Source organism: Lygodium microphyllum, chromosome 7, assembly GCF_053477565.2.
Source record: "Lygodium microphyllum isolate KBCC chromosome 7, Lygodium_microphyllum_v1.1.10, whole genome shotgun sequence".
Classification (NCBI taxonomy): domain Eukaryota; kingdom Viridiplantae; phylum Streptophyta; class Polypodiopsida; order Schizaeales; family Lygodiaceae; genus Lygodium; species Lygodium microphyllum.
The window spans coordinates 87249875-87271561 of NC_141141.1; the positions used below are offsets into that span (position 1 = coordinate 87249875).

Genomic DNA, 21687 nt, shown 5'->3' on the forward strand with positions numbered 1-21687 from the left:
GTTTCAGCATGGCTCTGTCTTTACACTTCAACATGTACGGCATACACCTCAGCTCAAAAAGAGCTTGATTAACACAGGGCAACTAGATGATGGTTTTCATACCACCTTTGGTGATGGAAAATGGAATATTTGTAAGGGATTAAGAGGGTTTGCCAAAGGTTGCAAGAGTGATACTTTATATCCACTTCATGTATCTAGTGTGCGTAACCATGTTGTTGCCGTGACCGAGTAACCGAGCGTTTCTTTGTGGCATGGCCGGCTGGAACGCATGAGTCAAACAAGAATGAAGGTGCTTTCTCATTTGGGTTACTTGCCTTATCTTTGTTATGCTAATTTTGAGCATTATGATCATTGTATTTATGGTAAACATGGACAAACATCTCATAAAAAGTCTCTTTCTTTGAAATATTCTCCTCTAGAGTTAGTACATTCAGATATATGTCAGATGCCAGGATTATCTTTAGTGGGAAAGTAATATTATGTCACCTTTGTCGACGATGCTACACGAAAGGTATGGGTTTATCCTATTCGTACCAAGGATGAAGTGCTTGACAAGTTCAAAATATTCTTGGCATTGGTTGAAAATCAGATTGATAAAACACTTAAGTATCTTCGCTCTGACAATGGTGGGAAATATGTGTCCAAGGCCTTTCAAGCATTTTGTGACAGCAAAGGGATAAAGAGGGAGCTCACTGCCCCTCATAATCCACCCCAAAATGGAGTTGCGGATCGTATGAATTGGACCATAGAGGATAAGGTCCGTACGATGTTGTCTCATGCTGCATTACCCCATGGTTTTTGGGCAAAGGCTGTTATGGCAACTGTTCACTTAATTAATGGGTCACCAAATAGGTCTTTTTGGGGGGGGCGGGGGGCGAGAGGGGGAAGTTCCCCAAGAAGCGTGGTCGGGCAAGCCACTTTCATATACTCATCTAAAAGTATTTGGCTGCGAGGCTTTTGTGCACATTCGCAAAGAAAAACGCAGCAAACTTGATGCAAAGTCCTATAAATGCATTTTCCTAGGATATGATGACGAGGGTGAAATGGGGTATAAATTGTGGGATCCCGAGAAAAGGAAAGTAGTACCCAGCAATGACGTTATCTTCCGGGAAGATCGCATGCATAAACAACCCGAAAGACTGAGAAAATCTGCAGGGTTGTATTTCGAGAAGAAATACCTTTTGAACAGCAAAATGTGCCCGCTATACAACAGCAAATACCTGCTGTAAATGAACCTGTAAATGTAGGGAATGATGCTCAAAATAATCAGCCAGCTATTGCCTATAATAATGAGCCACTACATGTGCAGGAACAACTAGGACAGCGAGCTGTTAATACTGATTTGCAAGCTGAAATGCTAGGACGGCATGCTAAAAATGAAAATTTGCATGAACAGCCAGCAAACAATGATCATTGGGTTAGGAGATCGTCTAGGGATACTAGACAACCACATAGATTTGTTCCTAGTAAAAATTATGTCGCTAATTATGTCATGTTGATAGACTGTGGTGAACCGTCTTGCTTCAAGGAAGCAAGGACAGACAGAACAGTAAGAAATGGTATAAACCATGTTGTCAAAGATGGAATCTCTTGAAAAAAATGGCACTTGGAACTTGGTGCAGTTGCCTAAAAGGTAGAAAACACTTCCATGCAAATGGGTTTACAAGATGGTCACTTCTGGTTCCTCACCTAAGTACAAAGCAAGATTGGTTGCAAAGGGGTACAAACAGGAGCATGGAATTGACTTTGATGAGATTTTCTCTCTTGTAGTCAAGATGACTACATTGAGAACCATTTTGGGCTTGGTTGCAGTTGAAGATATGCAGCTCATACAGATGGATGTAAAGACTGTTTTTTTACATGGTGATCTGCATGAAAGCATATATATGCAGCAGCCTGAAGGGTTTATGGAAAAAGGGAAAGAAAAAATGGAATGTAAACTCAAAAGGAGTTTGTATGGGCTAAAAAAGCACCAAGAGAATGGTATCATAAGTTTGATACATTCATGCAGTCTCAAGGCTTTCATAGAAGTCAAGTGGATCATTGCTTGTACACCAAGAAGGCAGTAGATAGCGGCCTAATTATCTTGGTTTTACATGTTCATGACATGCTGATTGCTGGCAGGGATACTCATGCCTTGGATTCACTAAAGCAAAGTCTTCATGGCAGCTTTGATATGAAGGATCTTGGTGATGCAAATTACATTCTTGGCATGTGAATACTCAGAGATAGATCAAAAGGCTTACTCTATCTATCTCAACATGAGTATATCTCTAAGGTTTTACAACGTTTCAATATGGAGGGGGAAAACGACTAGGGTTTCATTGCCTCCATATGTGAAACTCAGTGTAGAGGACAGCCCTACATCTGATGATGAGAAGGCTGAAATGGCCAAGATACCATATGCTTCAACCTGACAGTTTGATATATGCTATAGTTGCTACACGTCCTGACATTGCCTTTGCACTGGGAGTGGTTAGCAGATATATGGCAACCCTTGGCAAGAAGCATTGGGATGCAGTGAAAGGAATTATGAGATACCTCAAAGGCACAAAGGAGTTGTGTATCTGCTTTGGAAAGCAAAAGGCATCTGTTGTTGGCTTTACAGATGCAGACTATGCTTGTCATGCGGACTACAAGAAGTCCACTTCTAGGTACATATTTACTTTCACAAGAGGAGCAATCTCTTGGATCTCCAGGCCACAAAAGTGTGTTGCATTGTCTACTACAAAGGCAAAGTATATGGCTGCCACTGAGGCATGCAAGGAGACTTTATGGCTTTCATGTCTAGTGGGAGAGCTTGGCATCACAAAGTTAGCTGTTCTCCATTGTGATAGTCAGAGTGCTATCATGCTAGCACGGAATCTTGTCTTTCATGCAAAGACAAAGCACATACAAGTGAAGTACCACTTCATTAGAGATGTACTTGACAACAAGAGCATTGAGCTTGTCAAAGTGCAGACAGATGATAACCCTGCAGACCTTCTCACGAAGGGTCTTCCAACAGAGCAGTTTGCTCATTGCCGACAGATGATGGGAGTTGGATAGATATATGTGCCTTTAAATGTGCTCGGGTGTGAACACACCCTTAGCACTTGTACTTACACATATATATCTATCTAAAAACCTAGAGGTACTTACTCATCATTGTACCTACAAACGTGCTCACTCTGCTACTACTCTCACTCACTCTCTCTATCCCTCGTTGCACGTAACGACTAACTGTCTCAATCTCCATATCTAACCCGTCACTAGACCGCAGTTGGATTGGCAGTGATGCCCTTGCTCGAGGCTTCGTTGTGGGTTATGGGATTGCCATCCGCGCATGACATTTTCCGCTTAGGGGCCATTCTCGATCTTCCTCTCCTTTAGACGCGATTTGCACAAGACTTCAGTGCCTTTTACTCGATTAGCGAGGCCAATTGGGGAGAGAATTAAGCTTGCGGGTGGAGGATAATCTCGCAGGAAAAGATATAGGTTTGCAGGCAAAGGGGAAAGAAAAAACGTGTGTGGACATCCTCTAAGGAGGGAAAGAGAAAGAAATCTTCCAGAACCTTCTCTGTGTGTGTGTGCTGCTTAGGCCTCCAAGCCTCCTTTCATTGCCATGCGCGGGGGGGGGGGGGGGGGGGGAGGTGATGGTGCCTCCACCACCCGATCGTTTCGCATGGCGGCAAGGATGTTTTGCGCCACTCAGGTGGACCACGCACTCGGCGTACCAGCCAAGGGGGAGGGAGAGGGGGGGAGGTGTGGCATCACTGTCACAATCTTCCTCCTATTCATCATCGTCTTCCACTCCTACTCCGCGTCATCCTCTTCTTCATTATCATTCATCACCTTCTTCCTCCCATTGGCATCATCACGATCTGCTCCTTCTTCCACTTCGCCACCGTCTTCTTCCTTCCCCCTCGTCAACGTCGTCCTCTTTCTTTCCTCCCCCTCCCCCCCTGCCACCTCTTCAGCGACGACGTGGGGAGCCGCAAGGGGGGGGGAGGGGGGGGTGGGTTTAGGTGGGGTGCTCCCATGTCTGAGCAAGGGCGAAATATTACATCCTCTCCCCCTTAGAGAACTTGAGATGTCCTCATCTCGAAAGATTTGGAAATTTCATTCACGCTCTCATTGCGACACTCTGACCATTCATAAGCATGAGGTATTTTGAAACAACTTATTGTATTTAATATACCCAAGTCTCGATTACAAGAGAAAGTTTATTGTGGTTACATCTCATGAATATCTTCTAGGTTTTTCCTAAGTATCTGATAATTTCCTATTCATAAGTATGCGGTCTTTTGAAACAACAACTTATTGTATTTAATATATTCGAGTCTGGATTACAAGAGAAAAGTTTATTGTAGTTACATCTCATGAATATCTTCTAGGTTTTTCCTAAGTATCTGATAATTTCTTGGTTGGTTCTGGATCACTAAAGCTTGTACAACTTCATTTCTTGTAAGTTCAAGTTCTCCTTCAGTCTTGTTGGGACAATTTACGTAGATATGTCCAATGTTGTGGCACCAGGAGCATCGGTGTTTAGGATGCTTTGGACATTCCCTTTTGGAATGACCTAACTCCTTGCAACAGAAACAACGCAGAGCTTTATCACTTGGGGTCACAAGATTCCTTATTGTCCTTGGCAGGATTTTCTTCTTTAGACCAAATTGCCCTAGGATCCTTTTAGCAGACCGAAGTGGTCCTTTATCTCAGAAACTCTCTGTTTCCAAATTGTCCTCTTTGTAGTTCAGGACTAAGCTCCATGGATAATCGGCTTTGCTTGTAATACTAAAGAATACTCCCAAACTTTGACATTCTAGCAAGACCCAATCTATATTAGTTGAGAAGAAACAACTTAAGAGAAATTCATTGCAAGTCATAGCTGTCATTCCTTGCTAAAGTAATCATTCTCATGAAGTGACTACATTTACCTCTTTTATCTTCACATTGCTCTTCTTAGTAGGTTGGCTGTTCTTTTTCTCAATCTCGTTATCTTCACTGTTTTTATTTTTGCCTCTCTTTCTTCAATTGAAAGTAGTCCCGTTTGTAGTGTCCTTTCTTGCACAATGATGACACTCCACATTTTTGCCACAAGACTTGCTATGTGCTCTATTTTCAAAACTACCCTTTTGTTGAAATCTTCCCCTAGTGTGCAATGCATTAGAAGACTTGTTTATTGAATTATTTTGCTTATTGAGTTCTTCCATCAACAAAGAACTCTCCACACCAGAGTATAACAGTTGAGCATTTGAGTTACTCAAGATTGTCCTGAAAGTATCCCAACTTTCAAGCAAAGTGCATAGCAAGAAGGTAGCCTTGAACTCATTATTTGTATGGAAATCCAAAGCAATCAACTGACTGAAAATGGAGTTGAACTCATTCAAATGTACACACACGGCTGTACCTTTCTTTATGCGAAATTCAGTCAATAAACCTTGCTAGCTGCACTTTTCTGAGCATACAACTCATTGCATATGCTGAATTCAGCTTCTCAATGGTAAAGAGCAAGTTATCTAACACTAAGAGCTCAATGGTAGAGCGTGCAAGCTCATCCAAATCATCCCACTCTTCTTGTTCCATACCTACTGGTTTTATTCCCTTCGCTTTGATAGGCTTCACATGTTTCTTCTGCACCAAGACATTGTAGCATTGTTTTTGCCATATTGCAAAATTATGTGCACCCTCAAGCTTCTTGATGTGCAAAAGATTGCTACTATCATTGTTTCCAGCCATAATTTGCAGCACTAAATTGACTCAACAGTCACAAAATGCAGGCCCAAATGTCACACAAGTGACCATGGTACGTTGCAAGTACTAACCAGCAATGAAATCAAAAAATTGCAGAAATTTCAGATCTGCAAAATTGATTTTCAGAATTAGAGGGTGTCGACTGCACTCCACAAGCAATTACAGCCACATTTAGAGGCCAAGGTACCAAATACATGTGAAATCCCCAAAATTTGACTGCAATTTCTGCTCCAAAAGCATTTGCGAGCACAAATTTAACAATTTCGGTCAAAAGCCCCAAATTTTCAAAAGGAAATCTGTCCAGATTGAATCAATACATGTACCCAAGTGCATATACAAAGCAATTGTTGCACAAATAGAAGAAATTCTGCAAAAGCCCCAACTTGCTTGGGTCTGGTGTGCACTGAAATTGAAAAATTTTCATTAAAATGTGAAAAGCCCCAAAATTTCCCAAGCAAATGTGCACCGGATTTGCACTTTCTGAGTCAGATTGTCCTGTTCCGCATCACAGTCACCTAATCGAGGAAAAGCCCCAATTTTTCGGGTCAAGATTACACACTATGGTTGTGCATGCGAACACCCGGTAGTGGGAGAGGAACAAATTTGAAATATTAAAAAAATGGTAAAGAATTGACAGTTGATTCATGACCCATCACCCGTCTGGTCACGGTTGACCTATCAGGTCAATTGCAGCCCGTCGCAGCCTGGTCATCGCAGCCCATCACCTACGTAGCCTTGTCACACCTGACTATGCCTCCTTCATATTGCCTACCTCATCACATGCTACAGCCTACCTGGCCCCTGCTCGCTGCACTTGTCGATTGCAAAATCCGTGCCCACTGGTCCGACTGCTTCCATCAGGCAGTCAGCTGCTGACTCTGACCTACACCTGCTGAGCCTGCACACGCCTATTCACTATGTTGAGATGCGTGCACTCTTGAGCTGCCTCTAACCTAGCTCTAATACCAGTCAGACGTGCAAGGATTGAGATAGAGTGCAACTCAGATTTAGTGTAGAGTTCAAAGTAGAGAGTGAGTAGAAAGAGTGAGAGCACGACACTCAAAGTTTTTGGTACAATGACGAGATGTACCACTTTAGATTTTGATCATATATATAAAGTGCAAGTGTAGGGGTGCATGCTGTCAAAGTGCAACGATGCAGAAGCGTAGGACAAAGACTGAGAGAGAGTGAACACAGAGAGTAGAGAGAGAAAAGAAGACAGTGTAAACGCAGAAAATCTACGGTGTAGTTTGCTGTATAAGAGTGAAGAAATACACAAGGGGGCAAAGGAAATGTCTATGTATGTCTCAGACTTGATGACCTCGATCTCCGTCAGCCCGAGCATAGTCTATCTCAGCCAACAGATCTCAAGATCAGAATCTGAAAATAATGAATACTGGAGTGTGCCAAAAAACCAGCTATAAATAGCCGAAAAATAGGAATTCCCAGCACCAAGTTGACTACATTTAATGCAGCCGATTACAGAAAAACTGGCCGACTGCACAAAACTGCAGTCCGACTATACCTGTGCCACGTGGCACCTATCTACCCTACTGACGTGGCATCCACGCTGGCCGTACTGCTGCCGTACTGCTTTGCTGTCCGACTGGCCAACTGTCCAGGAAATGACACTGTCTAACACCCCCTCTCAGATCCTAGACAGGTCAAAAGACTGAGGGATCTGGAATGCTACCGAAGAAGAGCCTGGGGAAGCGCCTTCGTGAACAAATCTGCAAGATTATCCTCCATCTTGCAATACTCCACATCAATGGTCCCATCCAAAAGCTTCTCCTGAATGAAGTGATACTGGATCTCAATGTGCTTCATCCGGGCATGGAATACAGGATTCTGGACCAAGGCAATGCAACTCTCATTGTCGCACCGCAGAAGAGTAGGACGAGCTTGGGGGTAGCCAAGCTCCTCCAACAATCTTCGAAGCCACACAACCTCACATGTGGTGGAAGACGCAGCCCAATACTCCGCCTCAATAGAAGAAAGGGCGACCGTGGGCTGTTTCTTGCTACTCCAAGAGATAACACCTGTACCCAAGATAAAACAGTAGCTTGTAGTAGACCGTCGGTGGTCCACATCACCAGCCCAATCCGAGTCACTCCAACCTGCAAGAACCAGATCTGAAGCATTTGTACCTGCGGGATAAGAATCCCTAAGTCAGAGGTCCCCCTCAAATATCGAAGAATCCTCAGGGCAACCTGCCAATGCACCTGTTTGGGTTCCGTCATAAACCATACCAAAAGACCCCCACAGCAAAACAAAGATCAACACGAGTGTTGAGAAGCCAAATCATCCAATCAACTAACGGTAGCGTGAAGCATCCATCACGGGAGAATCTAAGTGTGAAGTGGCCTTCCAATTCGGATCCATAGAAGTAGTAATGGGCCTACAAGTCTCCATCTCAAAAGTCACTAAGAGCTCTCTGTTGAAAGATAAAAATCCCCCGCTGAGACTGATAGATCTCATGATCCAAGAAGAAATTAAGAAGCCCCAAATCCGTCATCTCGAATTCCTGATGTAAAGCTGTCTTGGTCTCTCGAACCTTCTGTGCATGATCCCCTGTTAAAATCAAATCATCAACATATAACACAAACAACACACGACCAACCTCGGAAGTGTGCACATAAAGTTGCGGGATCGACCTTGGAGCGCCGATATTCCAACTTCAACTGAAGAAACGAGTCAATCTTCTCATTCCATGCATGGGGAGTCTATTTGAGGCCATACAAGGCCTTCTTCAACCTGTAAACTTTCCCATCCGAGGATCCAAAGCCAGGAGGCTGCTCAACATAGATCTCAGACCAAGTGCCATTCCTCTCAATAGCCTCCAACTCGGCTTTCATGGCCTTCCGCCAATGATTAGACTACAAAGCCTCCTTCATTGAAATGGGGTCTTGATCCTACATAACACGGGTCAGCAAACAATAGTTGGAGCAAACAAGCTCCGAAGAATGTGCCTGGTTCCGCCGTGACCTCCACAGTCTATCCTGCGGCTCCCACTCCTCAAGGACCCCCTCGATCCCTGAATCTCGGAGTGTGTCACAAGCTCAACGAGGAGGAGGACGAACCTCTCCCCGTCGCGCTCCATCTGCTGAAGACTCCGGAACATCCACCGATGGAAGCTCCTCGGGGGTTGCCAGTGGAAGAGAAGACTCTGAATCAGAAGAAGAATCTCCATCAAGAGGCTTTGGCTCCAAAGGAACTGTCTCGGGAGCCAGACTCTCCCCTGGATCTCCAAGGACAGGGTGCTCCTCACCCCCCTCTGTGGCTGGAACTTCCACAAATCGCACATCTTGGCTTGTGTAGACATCCCGCTTAACGGGATCAAACAAACGATAACCTTAGGACTGGGAGCTATAGCCAACAAAAAACTGTCGTCGAGAAGCTGCCTCAAACTTATCACGTTGCGTCTTTGGAATGTGCACATAAGCGTCACACCCAAAGATCCTGAAATAAGAGACATTAGGCTTAGTCCCGAAGTAAGCGTCAAAAGGTGTCATCCTGTCAACGGCCGAAATGGGAGATCGATTGAGGATGTGAACTGCGGCAAGCACTGCCTCAGCCCACAGAAACAAAGGTATCTATCAATGCTCCATCATGGTGCGTGCCAGCTCAATCACACTTTGGTTCTTCTGCTCCAAAATGCCATTCTCTTGGGGAGTGTTGGTATTAGCAAACTCCTGGTGAATGCCCCTATCTGCACAAAAACGAGCAAACTCATTAGACATAAATTCACCTCCCTTGTCTAAATGCAAGGTTTTCAGTCGCCGGCCAGAACGGTTCTCCTCAAATAGAAACCAATCCTTGAAGTGACCTTGAAATGAGAGAAAGCCTCCGATTTCAAAGTCAAGAAATAGACCCACGTCATCCTACTGTAGTTATCTACGATCAATATGAAGTACAAGCTCCCCTTCAGGGACTCGATCCTCATCGGGCCACAAAGATCCGTAAATACAAGCTCCATGGGGAAAGTAGACCGCCTAGAAGCTTTGTTGGGAATCACATCCCGATGAAGTTTCCCACGAATGCACGAGACACATGGTTGATGGCTCACCACTATGTCCAGCAAACGTCGAACAAACAACCCAAGCGATGCCTTCCGAAGGTACTCGTAGTTCAAGTGGCCAAACCAAGCATGCCATAACTTGGACTGTGTCTGAGAAGTAAGAAGAAGAGAAGTAAGAGCTGAAGAAGACTTTAATTTGTAGACTCCATTCTCCTCATACCCTGCAGAGAGAACCTTCCTCAATCCACGATCAAGGACTCGAACAGTATCACTGTCAAACTCCACCAAGAGGCCAAGAGCATAAATCTTATGGACCGAAAGTAAATGATACCCCAAACTTGGCACATGCAACACCTCAGAGGTGTGGGTACCACCACGTCCATCTAAAATAAGCTACATCTCACCCCGCGCTGCAATAGACATTGAAGAGTTGCACCAATGAGAATCTGCCCACGCGAAGGATGCAAATGGGCAACACCAATGGAAGAAGGAGTCATGTGCCGTGAGGCACCACTGTCCACAATCCACTCTTGAGCCTGGGGAGCTGTCATCGCAACATCAGAACTAAGTGTAGAAAAGCAGCTGATAAGGGTACAGACACCGCTCCAGAATCCTCCGTGTCCTTCTTCTTGGTATCCTTCTTGTCTTTGTCAGGGCAATCCTTCTTCCAATGACCGGTCTTTCCACAAATATGGCAAGTTGATTCCTTCTCCTTGTCCTTCTTGGATTTGTTGTCCTCCTTCTTTTGGTCCTTCCACTTCTTCTGAGAGGCTTGACCAACCAATGCCTCCGATTTGGAAGCATTCTGTCCCTTCAATTGTTCCTCCTCGTCCAAGACCATAGGAACCAACTCTTCCCACTGAAGAGTCGACTCCTGCCCTGTACAATAAGAGTGGAATAAAAAGTACCAAATTGCGGCCGCAACTAGGATAGTAAAGTGATCGCCATGTCTTTGGAGGAAATAGGCTTCCCCGCATTTTGAACCTGCATTTGAAGCTGTCGAAGCTTGTTGATATGTTCCCGAAGCGAAGAAGACTTATTCACAGACAAAGTCCGCATCTGCACCTCCAAAGAAACCCTCTTCATCAGGGTCATCCACTTGTACATCTGGTCGAGCTCCAGTCATATCTCTCGAGCCACCGTCAAGTGCTCGATGTGAGCTATCACAACTGTAGTGCAAGACAGAAACAAGAAAAATCGAATCCTGGCATTCAGTTTGTCCCAATGAGACTAGGCCTTGGTCAACTCCGCACAAGCATTGGAAGAGAGTTTGGACTTATCCCTCACCAAGGGCCTGTAAATCTCCTCCATCACCAGTTCCGCCAGATCATAGGACTCCAAAATGGCCAACATCATCAGCCGCCAGATGTGATAATTGTCACCATCAAGCTTTTGATCTGATGGAAGAGCTGGTAGGACAGGCACCTTCCTGTCCATGATCACCTGGAAATCCAAATCAGTCTCTGTAGACATGTTAACCTACAATACTTACACAAACGCAAAATCAGTCCCCTCTGATTGTGAAAATGCAACCTTCTAGGGCTGGTTCCTCCGCTGCCCAAACCTTCTTCACCCACCGGAGGCGATGAAAAGGTAAAATCTGCAATGGAAGGCCTCAAACGCAACCTTCCTTCCCTTCGAACAGCAATAACCTGCAGCAAATTCACCGATTAGACTCCTTTCCCGCACGCCCACGCTCGCTTCAGCCTTGATCCAATGCACAGCCCTCCCACTCGCCCTCAAATCTTGGAAACGCAGCCTTGTGTCGCGCTGAAATCTCCTCTTCAGATAGGTTCAACCCTCAGTCAGTCCATCTTCACTGCTCTGATACCATGTCAGAGTGCAGCGATGCGGAAGCGTAGGACAAAGACTGAGAGAGAGTGAACACAGAGAGGAGAGAGAGAGAGAGAGAGAGAAGGAGATAGTGTAAACGCAAAAAATCTGCGGTGTAGTATGTTGTATAAGAGTGCAGAAATACACGAGGGGGCAGAGGAAATATCTACATATGTCTTCGACTTAATGACGTCGATCTCCGTCAGCCCAAGCACAGTCTATCTCAACCAAGAGGGGGGCATTATTTTGCAGTAGTTTAAGTACATTGGGCAACTTCTTGAGCATTTTCACATGCAAGACTACAAACCTATCTCTACTTCCGTTGAGATAGGCCACAAGTTTACACTTCGAGAATGCAAGAGAACCTTTTGATGCTTCTCTTTATCAGCAAGCTGATGGCTATTTATTGTATTGGATAATACACAGCTGGATATTCGGTTTGGCGTCTCTTAGTTGGCACACTTTATGCACAGCCTTGGTACTACATATTGGCAAGAACTTAAACATGTCTTTCATTATCTCAAAGGCACTCAAAACATTGGGCCTTTTCAATCCTAAAAGCACTACTCTTTGCTTGCATGCGTTTACAAACAATGATTGGGCTAGTTGTTTTGACACAAGGGTGTCTACTAGCGGTAACTTCTTTCATGCTTGGTGATTCATGCATTTCTTGGCTGAGCAAGAAGCAGTCTACAATGGCCACATCTAGCAATGAACCTAAATACAAGGCAGCATTTACAGCTATATTGGAATGTATAAGGCTCGGACGCCTTTTGGTCGATCTTAGTATGGGACAATAATCATCTACTCCTATCTACACTGACAGTCAGAGTGCCATGGTAGTTGCGAGGAAACCAGTTTTTCATGCTCGCACTAAGCGCATTGAGATGCATTATCATTATGTCAACGAGAAAGACTCCATGCAAGGGAGATTGACTTGGTTTATGTCCCTACACAGGACAACTTGGCATATGTGCTTACGAAAGCTCTCCCTAGAGAGAAGTTTAAGCCTTTCGCAAGGCTCTCGGCTTGATAATGTATGGGGATTGATCTGCCTATTCCCTATATACATTCACATCCTTCACTCAAGGGGGGTTTGTTACACTTATTGTGTTCCTCCTAAGTTCTTGTGTGAACACTCCCTTATCTCACGGACACTTTTTAAATTCTAGTTGGAGAAGGGTTTTTTCCCCATGTAAACACATATCAATGGATGTGGTACATAGTACCTTAGGGATTGTATTTTCATTCATTCTCACATACTGGATGTGACCTTCCAGCACTCTCTTGCTATTTACTTGTTCACTGTGAGTGTGTATGTGTACACGTGTTGTTAAACCCTAACCGATCATATGCTACTTTTGAGATGATAGACCTTGGTTTGTTGTCTTATTTCTTGGGAATGAAGGTAGTTCGTCCTCAGGGTAGTACTTTTGTGTCTCAACAAAAGTATGCTCTTCAGCTACTTGAATAGTATTGCTCCTATCAAACACGACCTATAGACACACCACTTGATCCCATTGTCCACTTCTCTAAAGATACCCTAGGACGAGCACTCCTATAGATCTACAGCAGGAAAACTTCTTTGGTTGATTCATACTAGGCCAAATTTAGCTAGCCTAGTCATTATTTCATTGTACCTCGATGTCACATTGGATTGCTTGTTTGTGTACTTTGAGATATGTTCAGTGTACCTATGCTTATAGCCTAACTTATGGTTCCGGTTTGTGTTTGCAAGGCTACACTGATTCTAATTGGGCAAGAGACCTTGACATCCCACATTCCCGTAGTGGCTACCTCTTTACCTTGGGCACAACTCCCATTTCTTGGTCAAGTCATAAACAAAAAAATGGTGGCGGCTTCCATAGCCAAGGCCAATTATTGGGTGTTATTTGATGGTACCACTGAGGCCATCTACCTAGGGAGTCTACAAGCGGCGCTTCATTTCCCATGTGACTCTCCTATTGTTGTCTATTGCAACAATAAGAGTGCCATTGCCCTTGCAGACAATCAAATCATCACACCATGCATGCGGCATGTGGGAGTCCACTTCCACTTCACCAGAGAGCAGATTGAGCTAGACAATATACGCCTAGAGTTTATGCCATCATCCACAACTATGCAAACATATTGACCAAAACAGTCTAATAGCCAATGTTACAGTATATTCTACCCAGGATTAACTGGGATAGACCCTCTTCTACTTCTTCAAGTTGACGAGAAGAGGGTGCATCCCTCAGGCATAGTTGTCATGTACGAAAAGTACGGTACGATACGGTACGATAAAATACGGTACTAAATGGTACCTTAAGATTTTATAAGGTACGGTACGATATTAGTATGAAAAAAATTTAACTGCATTATTTTGAATTATAGATGATAGAACAGATATTAAGAGTCTAAATAGCAATGCTATTGGAGTATATAAGATGAATACTTGAGGGTAACACGCCAAAACCTCTATGGCATATGCCGCATGCGCAACATGCACTACAACTTACAAGTACATACATAGGAATGGATACATCATACATGAATGATCATACAAATAAGAGGCATGTATGCTTGAGAGAGAGAGAGAGAGAGAGAGAATATATGACATGAGATGCTTTATTAACGTCTACAAGACGCCAAAATGACCTGTGAGACCAACAATTACCAAACAAACCACCGAAGGTTTTGGTAAAAGATTTATGAATTTTGTTATGGTTTTGTTTGGCATTGCTAAGGCTAAAGCAGCTACCGATGGTACATTCACTAATTCGTGTACTCTTAGAAGGTACATTAGGCCAAGCTATCCTCTGGCCTAGTTTTATTAGCAATGTGTACTAATGCTTTGGGTTGGGTGGTGCAAAATGAGCTGTGAACAAAGGTAAAATCAATAGGATTAAGCTACTTGATGATTCTCAAATGGTGCTGAATTTATTTATTGATGACACTAACATATTGTGAAAAATGATGGGACATCAATTAGAAACGTTTGAAACTGCTTGAATACCTTATGAATGGCCTTTGGCTCTAGGATAAATCATAACAAAATATGTATGAGGAGTCTAATCAAGCTTCCATCCCCTTTCTTGGTTGATCGATCAAGGCTACAAAATCACCACCACCACCACAACAACAACAATCAACAACCCAAACCACCACCAATAACAACAACCACGCAAAAAAAAAACAAAAACAAAAACAAAACAAAAAACCAAAAAAAAACTTGTTTTTTTGTACGAATTCGTACGGTACGGTACGGTACGAACTGTATGGTACGAATTAGTTCATACTACGTACGAGTGCAACTATGCCCTTAGGCTTCTCTTCTAGTTTGAGAGGGAAAGGCTTTCTTCTCTTTGTGGTGACATGATGATTTTACAGTCTTTGCTTTAAACATTTAATATTTTATACTCTTGTATTCTCATCCACACTATCAAGATGAAGTGATTGTAAAAGGACATTGGGCAAGTAAACATTTTCCTTGCGATAGCACTGTCTAGTGGCACCATTGCATAGCATTTTGCATGAGCATGCACCCTCTTGCATGGCTCCAGTGCATTAGCACTCTGTTCGTGTAAACATGCATCTGTGAGCATTTATTCCTTTTCGGTCTTTTGAGTGGTCGACTCTGAATCCACCATTTTCGCAACATGGCACATGGCAATCTCCCTTTGCTTGCTTTGCACATCTAGCTTGCTATCTATCCATCTTTTATGCCTCTCCACATACCTACCATATTTACTTCACCCACCCTTAGCCCATTCCCTTGTCATCAACACCTAGTAATCGTAGGGTTATCTTGTTTCTTTTGTGAAGGTCTTGGATCCAACTATTTTTTATTGTTAGTCTCTTATCAATTACTTAATCGACCGCAATTCAAATTTTCTAAAAAAAACACTCAGAAAAAAAAATCATTGTGATTATATTTGCCTTTGCACGACTTGGTAGGCCACGGAGCCACCGACATGTACCCTTTATCTAATGCCCTAGCCTCTCAATGGTGACCACTTGGACTCCCTTGGTAAGATTACCATTGCCTCTATAGTCTTCGTAGGCCACTAGGCAACTGACATGCACCCTTTCTCCAATGCCCTAGCTACTTTGAAGTGGAACGCCTTGGGATAAAAACCCCCAAAAAAAAAATGTTGGCCTTCCTTTCTAGCTCAATTCTTGGGCCTAAGCGCGGGTGTTAAGAAAAATATACATTAGATGCTGATTAGCCTCTTGAACAACCCCAAAAATGCTCATTTAATATTTTAAAAAAACTAAAACGGGGAGTGATTCAAGAGAGTTAAAATAGGGAGAGATTCTACACTATTGAGGACCCAAAACTTTCTGTAAATAGGCATGCTACCCTCCATTCGATCTCAAACTCGTTTTTGCACATTTCAAGTGATCTAACTTCACTATCCACACCTGTTCACAAAGGACATCTTAGCCAAGGCTGCTTAACATTGTCTCCATCCATCCAGCATTTGTATCTAGCCTCCATTGTGCAATGTGCATAGATTTTTGCTGCATTTGTTGATCAGCACTGGCAACCTGCTGAACTACTGCCCTTATGATCCGCTATTGATGGACTGCCACATCATCATACCTACATTTTTTGTTGACATTAGCATGTCCACATCATCAAACCTGAATTTTGCTACCATCAGTCAGCCACGTTATCATCAACAACTGCGCTTGCTGGTTTTCCCTCTCCACTATCTACACTGATCGAGCATCATCCATTGTTGCAATTGTTGTTGTCACATCTTGGGGACTACCTTCCTACGCTTGGGGATCCGTCAAGAGTACAACGCACTCTCCAACTCATTACCTCTGCCTCTGTCCTCTAGACACGAGAATTCAAGGTTCAATATCCATTCCCTTCAAGATTTCTTTGCTACATGAGAATTGTATATTTGATATTCATTCAATGTGTTCACTATCTCTGAGTTACCCTAACTACCTATGTTTTGTATTGAGTTCATGCTTTATCATACACTTTTATTTGTGTTCCTGCATTAGGGTATTTCTTTACAAAAACATTGCTGTCCCCCTTCAATCTGATGTAGACTATTGAAAATTAGTCACTAAGAGAGAGAAAGAGAGAGCATCAATTGAAGAGAGAATCTTTCAAACAATAGCTTTGATGGCGATTTTGATGGCACCACCAACTTCAAAAGAGGGTAAAACTCCAGTGCAACTAGCAAGCCCTCCTATTCTATCATCATTTCTCACTTAGGCAAAGAAGGAAACATGTTGTTCTTGTGCTATCACATGCGCACAATCAGCTATCTCTTAGCAAATATGTCAACTCATGTGTGAGTCTATACATGCTTTAGGGCTTGGCATTATTTAGATTATTTTATGCATTTTTTTTTGTCTTCATTTTGGTCATATTTACCATTCATCGCTGGCTAACCAGCATTAAATGCTAGCTGACCTAATCATATTGAGGACATATTTTTGTCCTATTTATTCAAGCTCCTCCTCCTTAGTCAGTCACTCACTCACGCACCGTCACACTTGTGGATCTTCTGCTAGAGAGAGAAGCCGGTGCTAGTACCCATACAGCCAGTGACTCACTGTTGTATGCAACTGTCTCGTGTTGGATATATGGATTCCATTTCCCGAGCATACATATGAGTTTTCATCTATATTGTGTTCTTCAGTGTTCCTTCTTTCCTTTCTCTTTTGTCTTGTGTTCAACAATTTATTTCAGCACATGTTTATGCTTCCATTGCTACATCCACCTCTGACACTATCGCCTATCTTAGAGCTAATCCAACAGCCCTAAAATGCACTCACAGCAATCCACCTATCTGGAATGATCCTTTCTTAACCTCAGTGAGTCCCCCAATCAGCTTTCCACTGACTTGTATGTCAAGTTCTCTCTCATTTTGCCAAGTGCCACACACTCTAATGCAATCTCAGCCTTAGACCATGGTTATCACATCTAAGGGCGCAACTAATTAGTACCGCCCCATACTAGTACAATACTAACCAGACTAAAGAACATTGGGCCTACATGCAATGCTACATCGGATACAAAAATTGTTTGCACATAATTTAAAGTCCACACTCAATGTTTCGACCTAAATCACAGTGTATGGGTATGTTGTGTATATGAGAGAGAGAGAGAGAGAGAGAGAGAAGGATGAAATGAGATGCTTTATTCACATCTACAAGGGGCTAAAATAACCTATGAACCAATAGTTACAATACAAATGTAATGAATGTACAATGTACAAGAACAGTTAAAGAAGAAAGAAAATCTATATAGTCGTACAAAGACTACATAGCCAATTTTCAAAACTACACTAAGTTCAATTGGTACAAATATGGGTGACAAAATCAAGGGGATTATGAGTCCTTGCTCTAGCCCACACAATGATCCCTTATATCCTCCTTTCCATGTGTCGTCAATGCCTATGTTGAGGTCAAGGATGCCTACATCGACCAAGCTAGACCACTTAATCTATCACCACCCCTTGTGTAGATATAAGCTATGACTATGGCTATGTTGGAGTCTCCTCAATTCCCCCACTAGGTGCATAGTAGGGGCATTGAGTCTTCGCTCTAGCATGGACAATGATCCCTTATATCCTCCTTGCATGTGTCATCAATGCCTATATTGAGGTCTGGGACACGTAGATAGACCAAGCTGGACCGCTTGACCTATCATCACCCCTTGTGTAGATATAAGTTGTGACGATGGCTATATACAAGTCTCCTCAATCCCCCTACTAGATGAAAAGTGGGACTAGGATTACTCTAGGATCCCTTATACACTCGTAAAGAAACCTATAAGCTGCCTCTGGGTAGGCCTATGGTGGTCTAATACTCTACTCCTAAGTAATGTCTCTCTAAATTGCCACATCTATAGGCAAAAAACCCAAATATCGTTGGTCAATATAATCCACGATCCTCCATAGTCATCCAAACCTCTCTCTAAATAGACAATGAAATTGGCCTCGAGTCCCATAGTATGTTGGCAAGCAACAAATATAGTGCTCCTTAGTCTTTGGCTCTAGCTAACATATCTAACATATGCACTCCTTTGGGGGGATGGATCTACATCTACCATTCTCAATCTCTAACTAGTGTGAGGAGGTGCGCAATAATAGCACATCTAACTCCATGGGATAGGTGGCTATCCATCTATCTCAAGCGGACTAAAAAGCCATCCTTTGTGGTATGAAGAAGATGCTCTCGATAGAAAGCCATCTTCATCCCCAATTCTTGTGCCATTGCTATTTGTATCCTCTTGACATCTAATTGAGTGAGGTCAACGTTTATGCTAGTTATTGTCCTGTGCACGCTTCTAGACTCTTTAGAGCCTTTGCAACTTGCTGCTTTTGAGGCTACTCTCTTTGACACTTGAACTTTCAAGAGATCCTCACACCAATTCCTCTTCAATAGTAAGATTCTTTCATATCCAATGTTCCCAAGATTATATGGCTGCATTCATTCAGAGTATTTACTCAATTTCTAATTGGCAATAGCTTTTTACCCAAAACAATGTGTGCGGACATTTTTGTGTGAGAAATATACAACTCACATACAATGAGCAGCTGATATACAGGTCAAGAGGGAGTGCTACAATGTAAAGGGACTATGATATAGTATGGAGTAATGTATCAGCTCACAAAGTATGAGACCTTAGGCAGCAAAGCAACTGTTTCAAAACACAACTCTCACACAGATAGAGGACAAAAGCTCAATCAAAGCAACCTGTCCCCTCCTCAAAATCCCCCCCCCCCCCCAAAAGAAACCACCAAAAAAGAAAAAAGGAACTGAAACAAAGAAACGATGATACTTCTAAGAATCACAAGTTAATACCATTGACTTTGAGAGCTTTCAACAAAATAGATAAAGTTATTATGTGCCAAAAAGTAGGCCATCCTTTTGTTAGATTGCGCACCAAAGAAAATATGGAAAAAACATTCCTTAGTTTTGATTGTTGTGCATAAGCAAATTGCTCAAGAAGAAGAAGGTAGTAACCTCAGATATACAGTGCATAAGGCCTTGGTATTTGCACGGCAAAAGATCTTGGCAACAGCAAATCCTCCACAAGCATATTACAAGGGAATCACAAATCAATAGATACTAAAAGATAATTTGCTAGCAGAATCTACCTCGCATGTTACAAGTACCACAGTGGCATAAGGCTGGCGAAACCAGAATGAAACTTGCTCTTGAAGAGGGCGACTACGAAGACGTGCATCAGTCGTAAGAATGTACTCCACAGGTAGCTTATCAATTACAACAGGATTGCGAGCTTTATTATTAAGGCATGCTTTTCTGAATGGCACACGAGCATCAAAGCCTTCCTTCACAACTGGCCACAGGTCATTTACATCTTCAACTGCACATGCAAAAAGTGGAAAATTAAACCCTATGCAATAGAGATCTTAATATTGTCTTTGGATCATCAAACGCGTCCCAATACTTTTGTCACTTTGCACTTGCAATGTTCTATCTTCTTCTCTTTTAATATTTGAGATGTTTTTATCAATAATTTGGTATCATCTTTTGGCTGATTGCATTTGGAGATACTTTAGGAATACAGTGCTTCCACCTGTCTAAACCAGCAGTTTGTCCTAAATGGGAATTTGCTACCTTGCTAGTTTAGAAAAGGTTGCCCTCAAATGTTGCTTAAAATAATATTCAAATCTCCTATGGGGTATTTTGCAGTAGAATTGAAAGCACACAAAAAGTGGCATTAATCAATTGATCTATAACAGCTACATGAAATATCCCGGCATGAAGTGCTTGTGGAAGCAACCAAATCTTCCTCCAGCAATGCATCAGCTAGCAAACATGCCTAGAGGCTTGCAAGGCGATCACAAAGATATGATACGGATGAAATGCATGTGCACAATTCCTGATATGCATTCAGATGAGCTTAGTGTATGTGAATGAAGCATTCCCATCAGCTAACAATAATTTGAGCAAACTTGTAAACTATGAGGAGGCTGTTGGAAAAAGCTCTAAACCAAGCAAGTTCTAGCGTGAGACTAAGAAAGTATTCTCCTGGCAATTTTTTTTACAGATCAGAATAGATACCCCATCCAGAACAATTAGAAACGGTGCAAATATGTGCATATGGAAGCTTGATATCTACAGAGACAGATAGCTCGGAGGATCGCAGTCAAATTGCATATCAATTGCAAGCACATTAACTAAGCCTTTAAAGAGCTGCTATCAGGGATTTACTGCTGTACGCCGAGCAGGCTGAAAGACATGAGAGAAAGCGAGGAATAAACTGAAAACTTACTCGCAACGACTATGCGTTCGGACGAGCCTTTAATGGATTGGAGCTGTGTCAGCAGGGTAGCCATGGCTGGCAGGAGGGAACCTCAGCCCGGCTGCATTTGTAGCTGCTGGTCCTGATGAAGATGGTAGAATGACAAAATAAGCTGAAGAAACTCTCTCCAGGAAAGGCTGTGTGCTTGGAGGCTCGATATAGAATTCTCCTTCTTAGATCGATGATCTCTCTCTCTCTCTCTCTCTCTCTCTCTCTCTGTCTCACACAGAAACCGGGCCTACAAACAGTCCTCGCTTTTACGAGAGCATGTGTAGTTTCCTGCAAGTCTATAACTTATTAATGCATCTCCAATTTTGCTCTTCATAAGTACCGAAAAAAGTGTGTTTTATAATGTAGCCTCCGTCAAGTCCAAGTCCAGATTTGTATTGTAATGGTTGACGTGCACTTTTGGGAATCACATTTCGATCTAATGCTTAATGTGCAATTTTCTAGCTGCAATTCTAGTGCTAGCGTTCTATGCGTGCTTTGCACGCACGGAACGTTAGGCCACTTTGTAGCAAGCTTTGCTGCCTTGAAATGGCAAGCGGGCTATCGCACGGCAGCTTCGCTCAACAATCCATTTCTCATCTTTCTCTTCTTCTTTTTCATTTTTCTCTCTCTCCCTCTTTTCAAATTCTCTGTGTTTAATTCTCTTTCTCTCTGCCTTCTATTTTAGTTTATTTTTTCTCGTCTTAGTTCTCTCTCTCTCTATTTTTTTTCACTCCCCGCTTTTCTTCTCTCTCTCTCTCTTTTTATTCACTTCCCTCTCTCCTCTCTTTTCATTCTCTTTCTCTCTCCTCTTTTTTTCTTT

The 21687-nt window shown here is 42.7% G+C and overlaps 1 protein-coding gene across 2 annotated transcripts in view; it reads right to left on the reverse strand.

Moving 5' to 3' along the window:
* CLUB (TRAPP II complex TRAPPC10/CLUB) overlaps positions 1-21165 on the reverse strand; it is a 163450-nt gene extending 142285 nt beyond the window's left edge. For both annotated transcript variants that reach the window (XR_015691343.1, XM_087681576.1), the window contains exons 1-2: positions 20847-21165; positions 19705-19934 (exon numbers count right to left, since the gene is read on the reverse strand). Coding sequence is in view for 1 of the 2 variants with exons in the window: in XM_087681576.1 (XP_087537702.1) it covers positions 19705-19934; positions 20847-20910 (294 nt within the window). In the remaining variant the exon portion in view is untranslated. The remainder of the gene's footprint in view (positions 1-19704; positions 19935-20846) is intronic.
* Between the last annotated feature and the right edge of the window lie 522 nt (positions 21166-21687).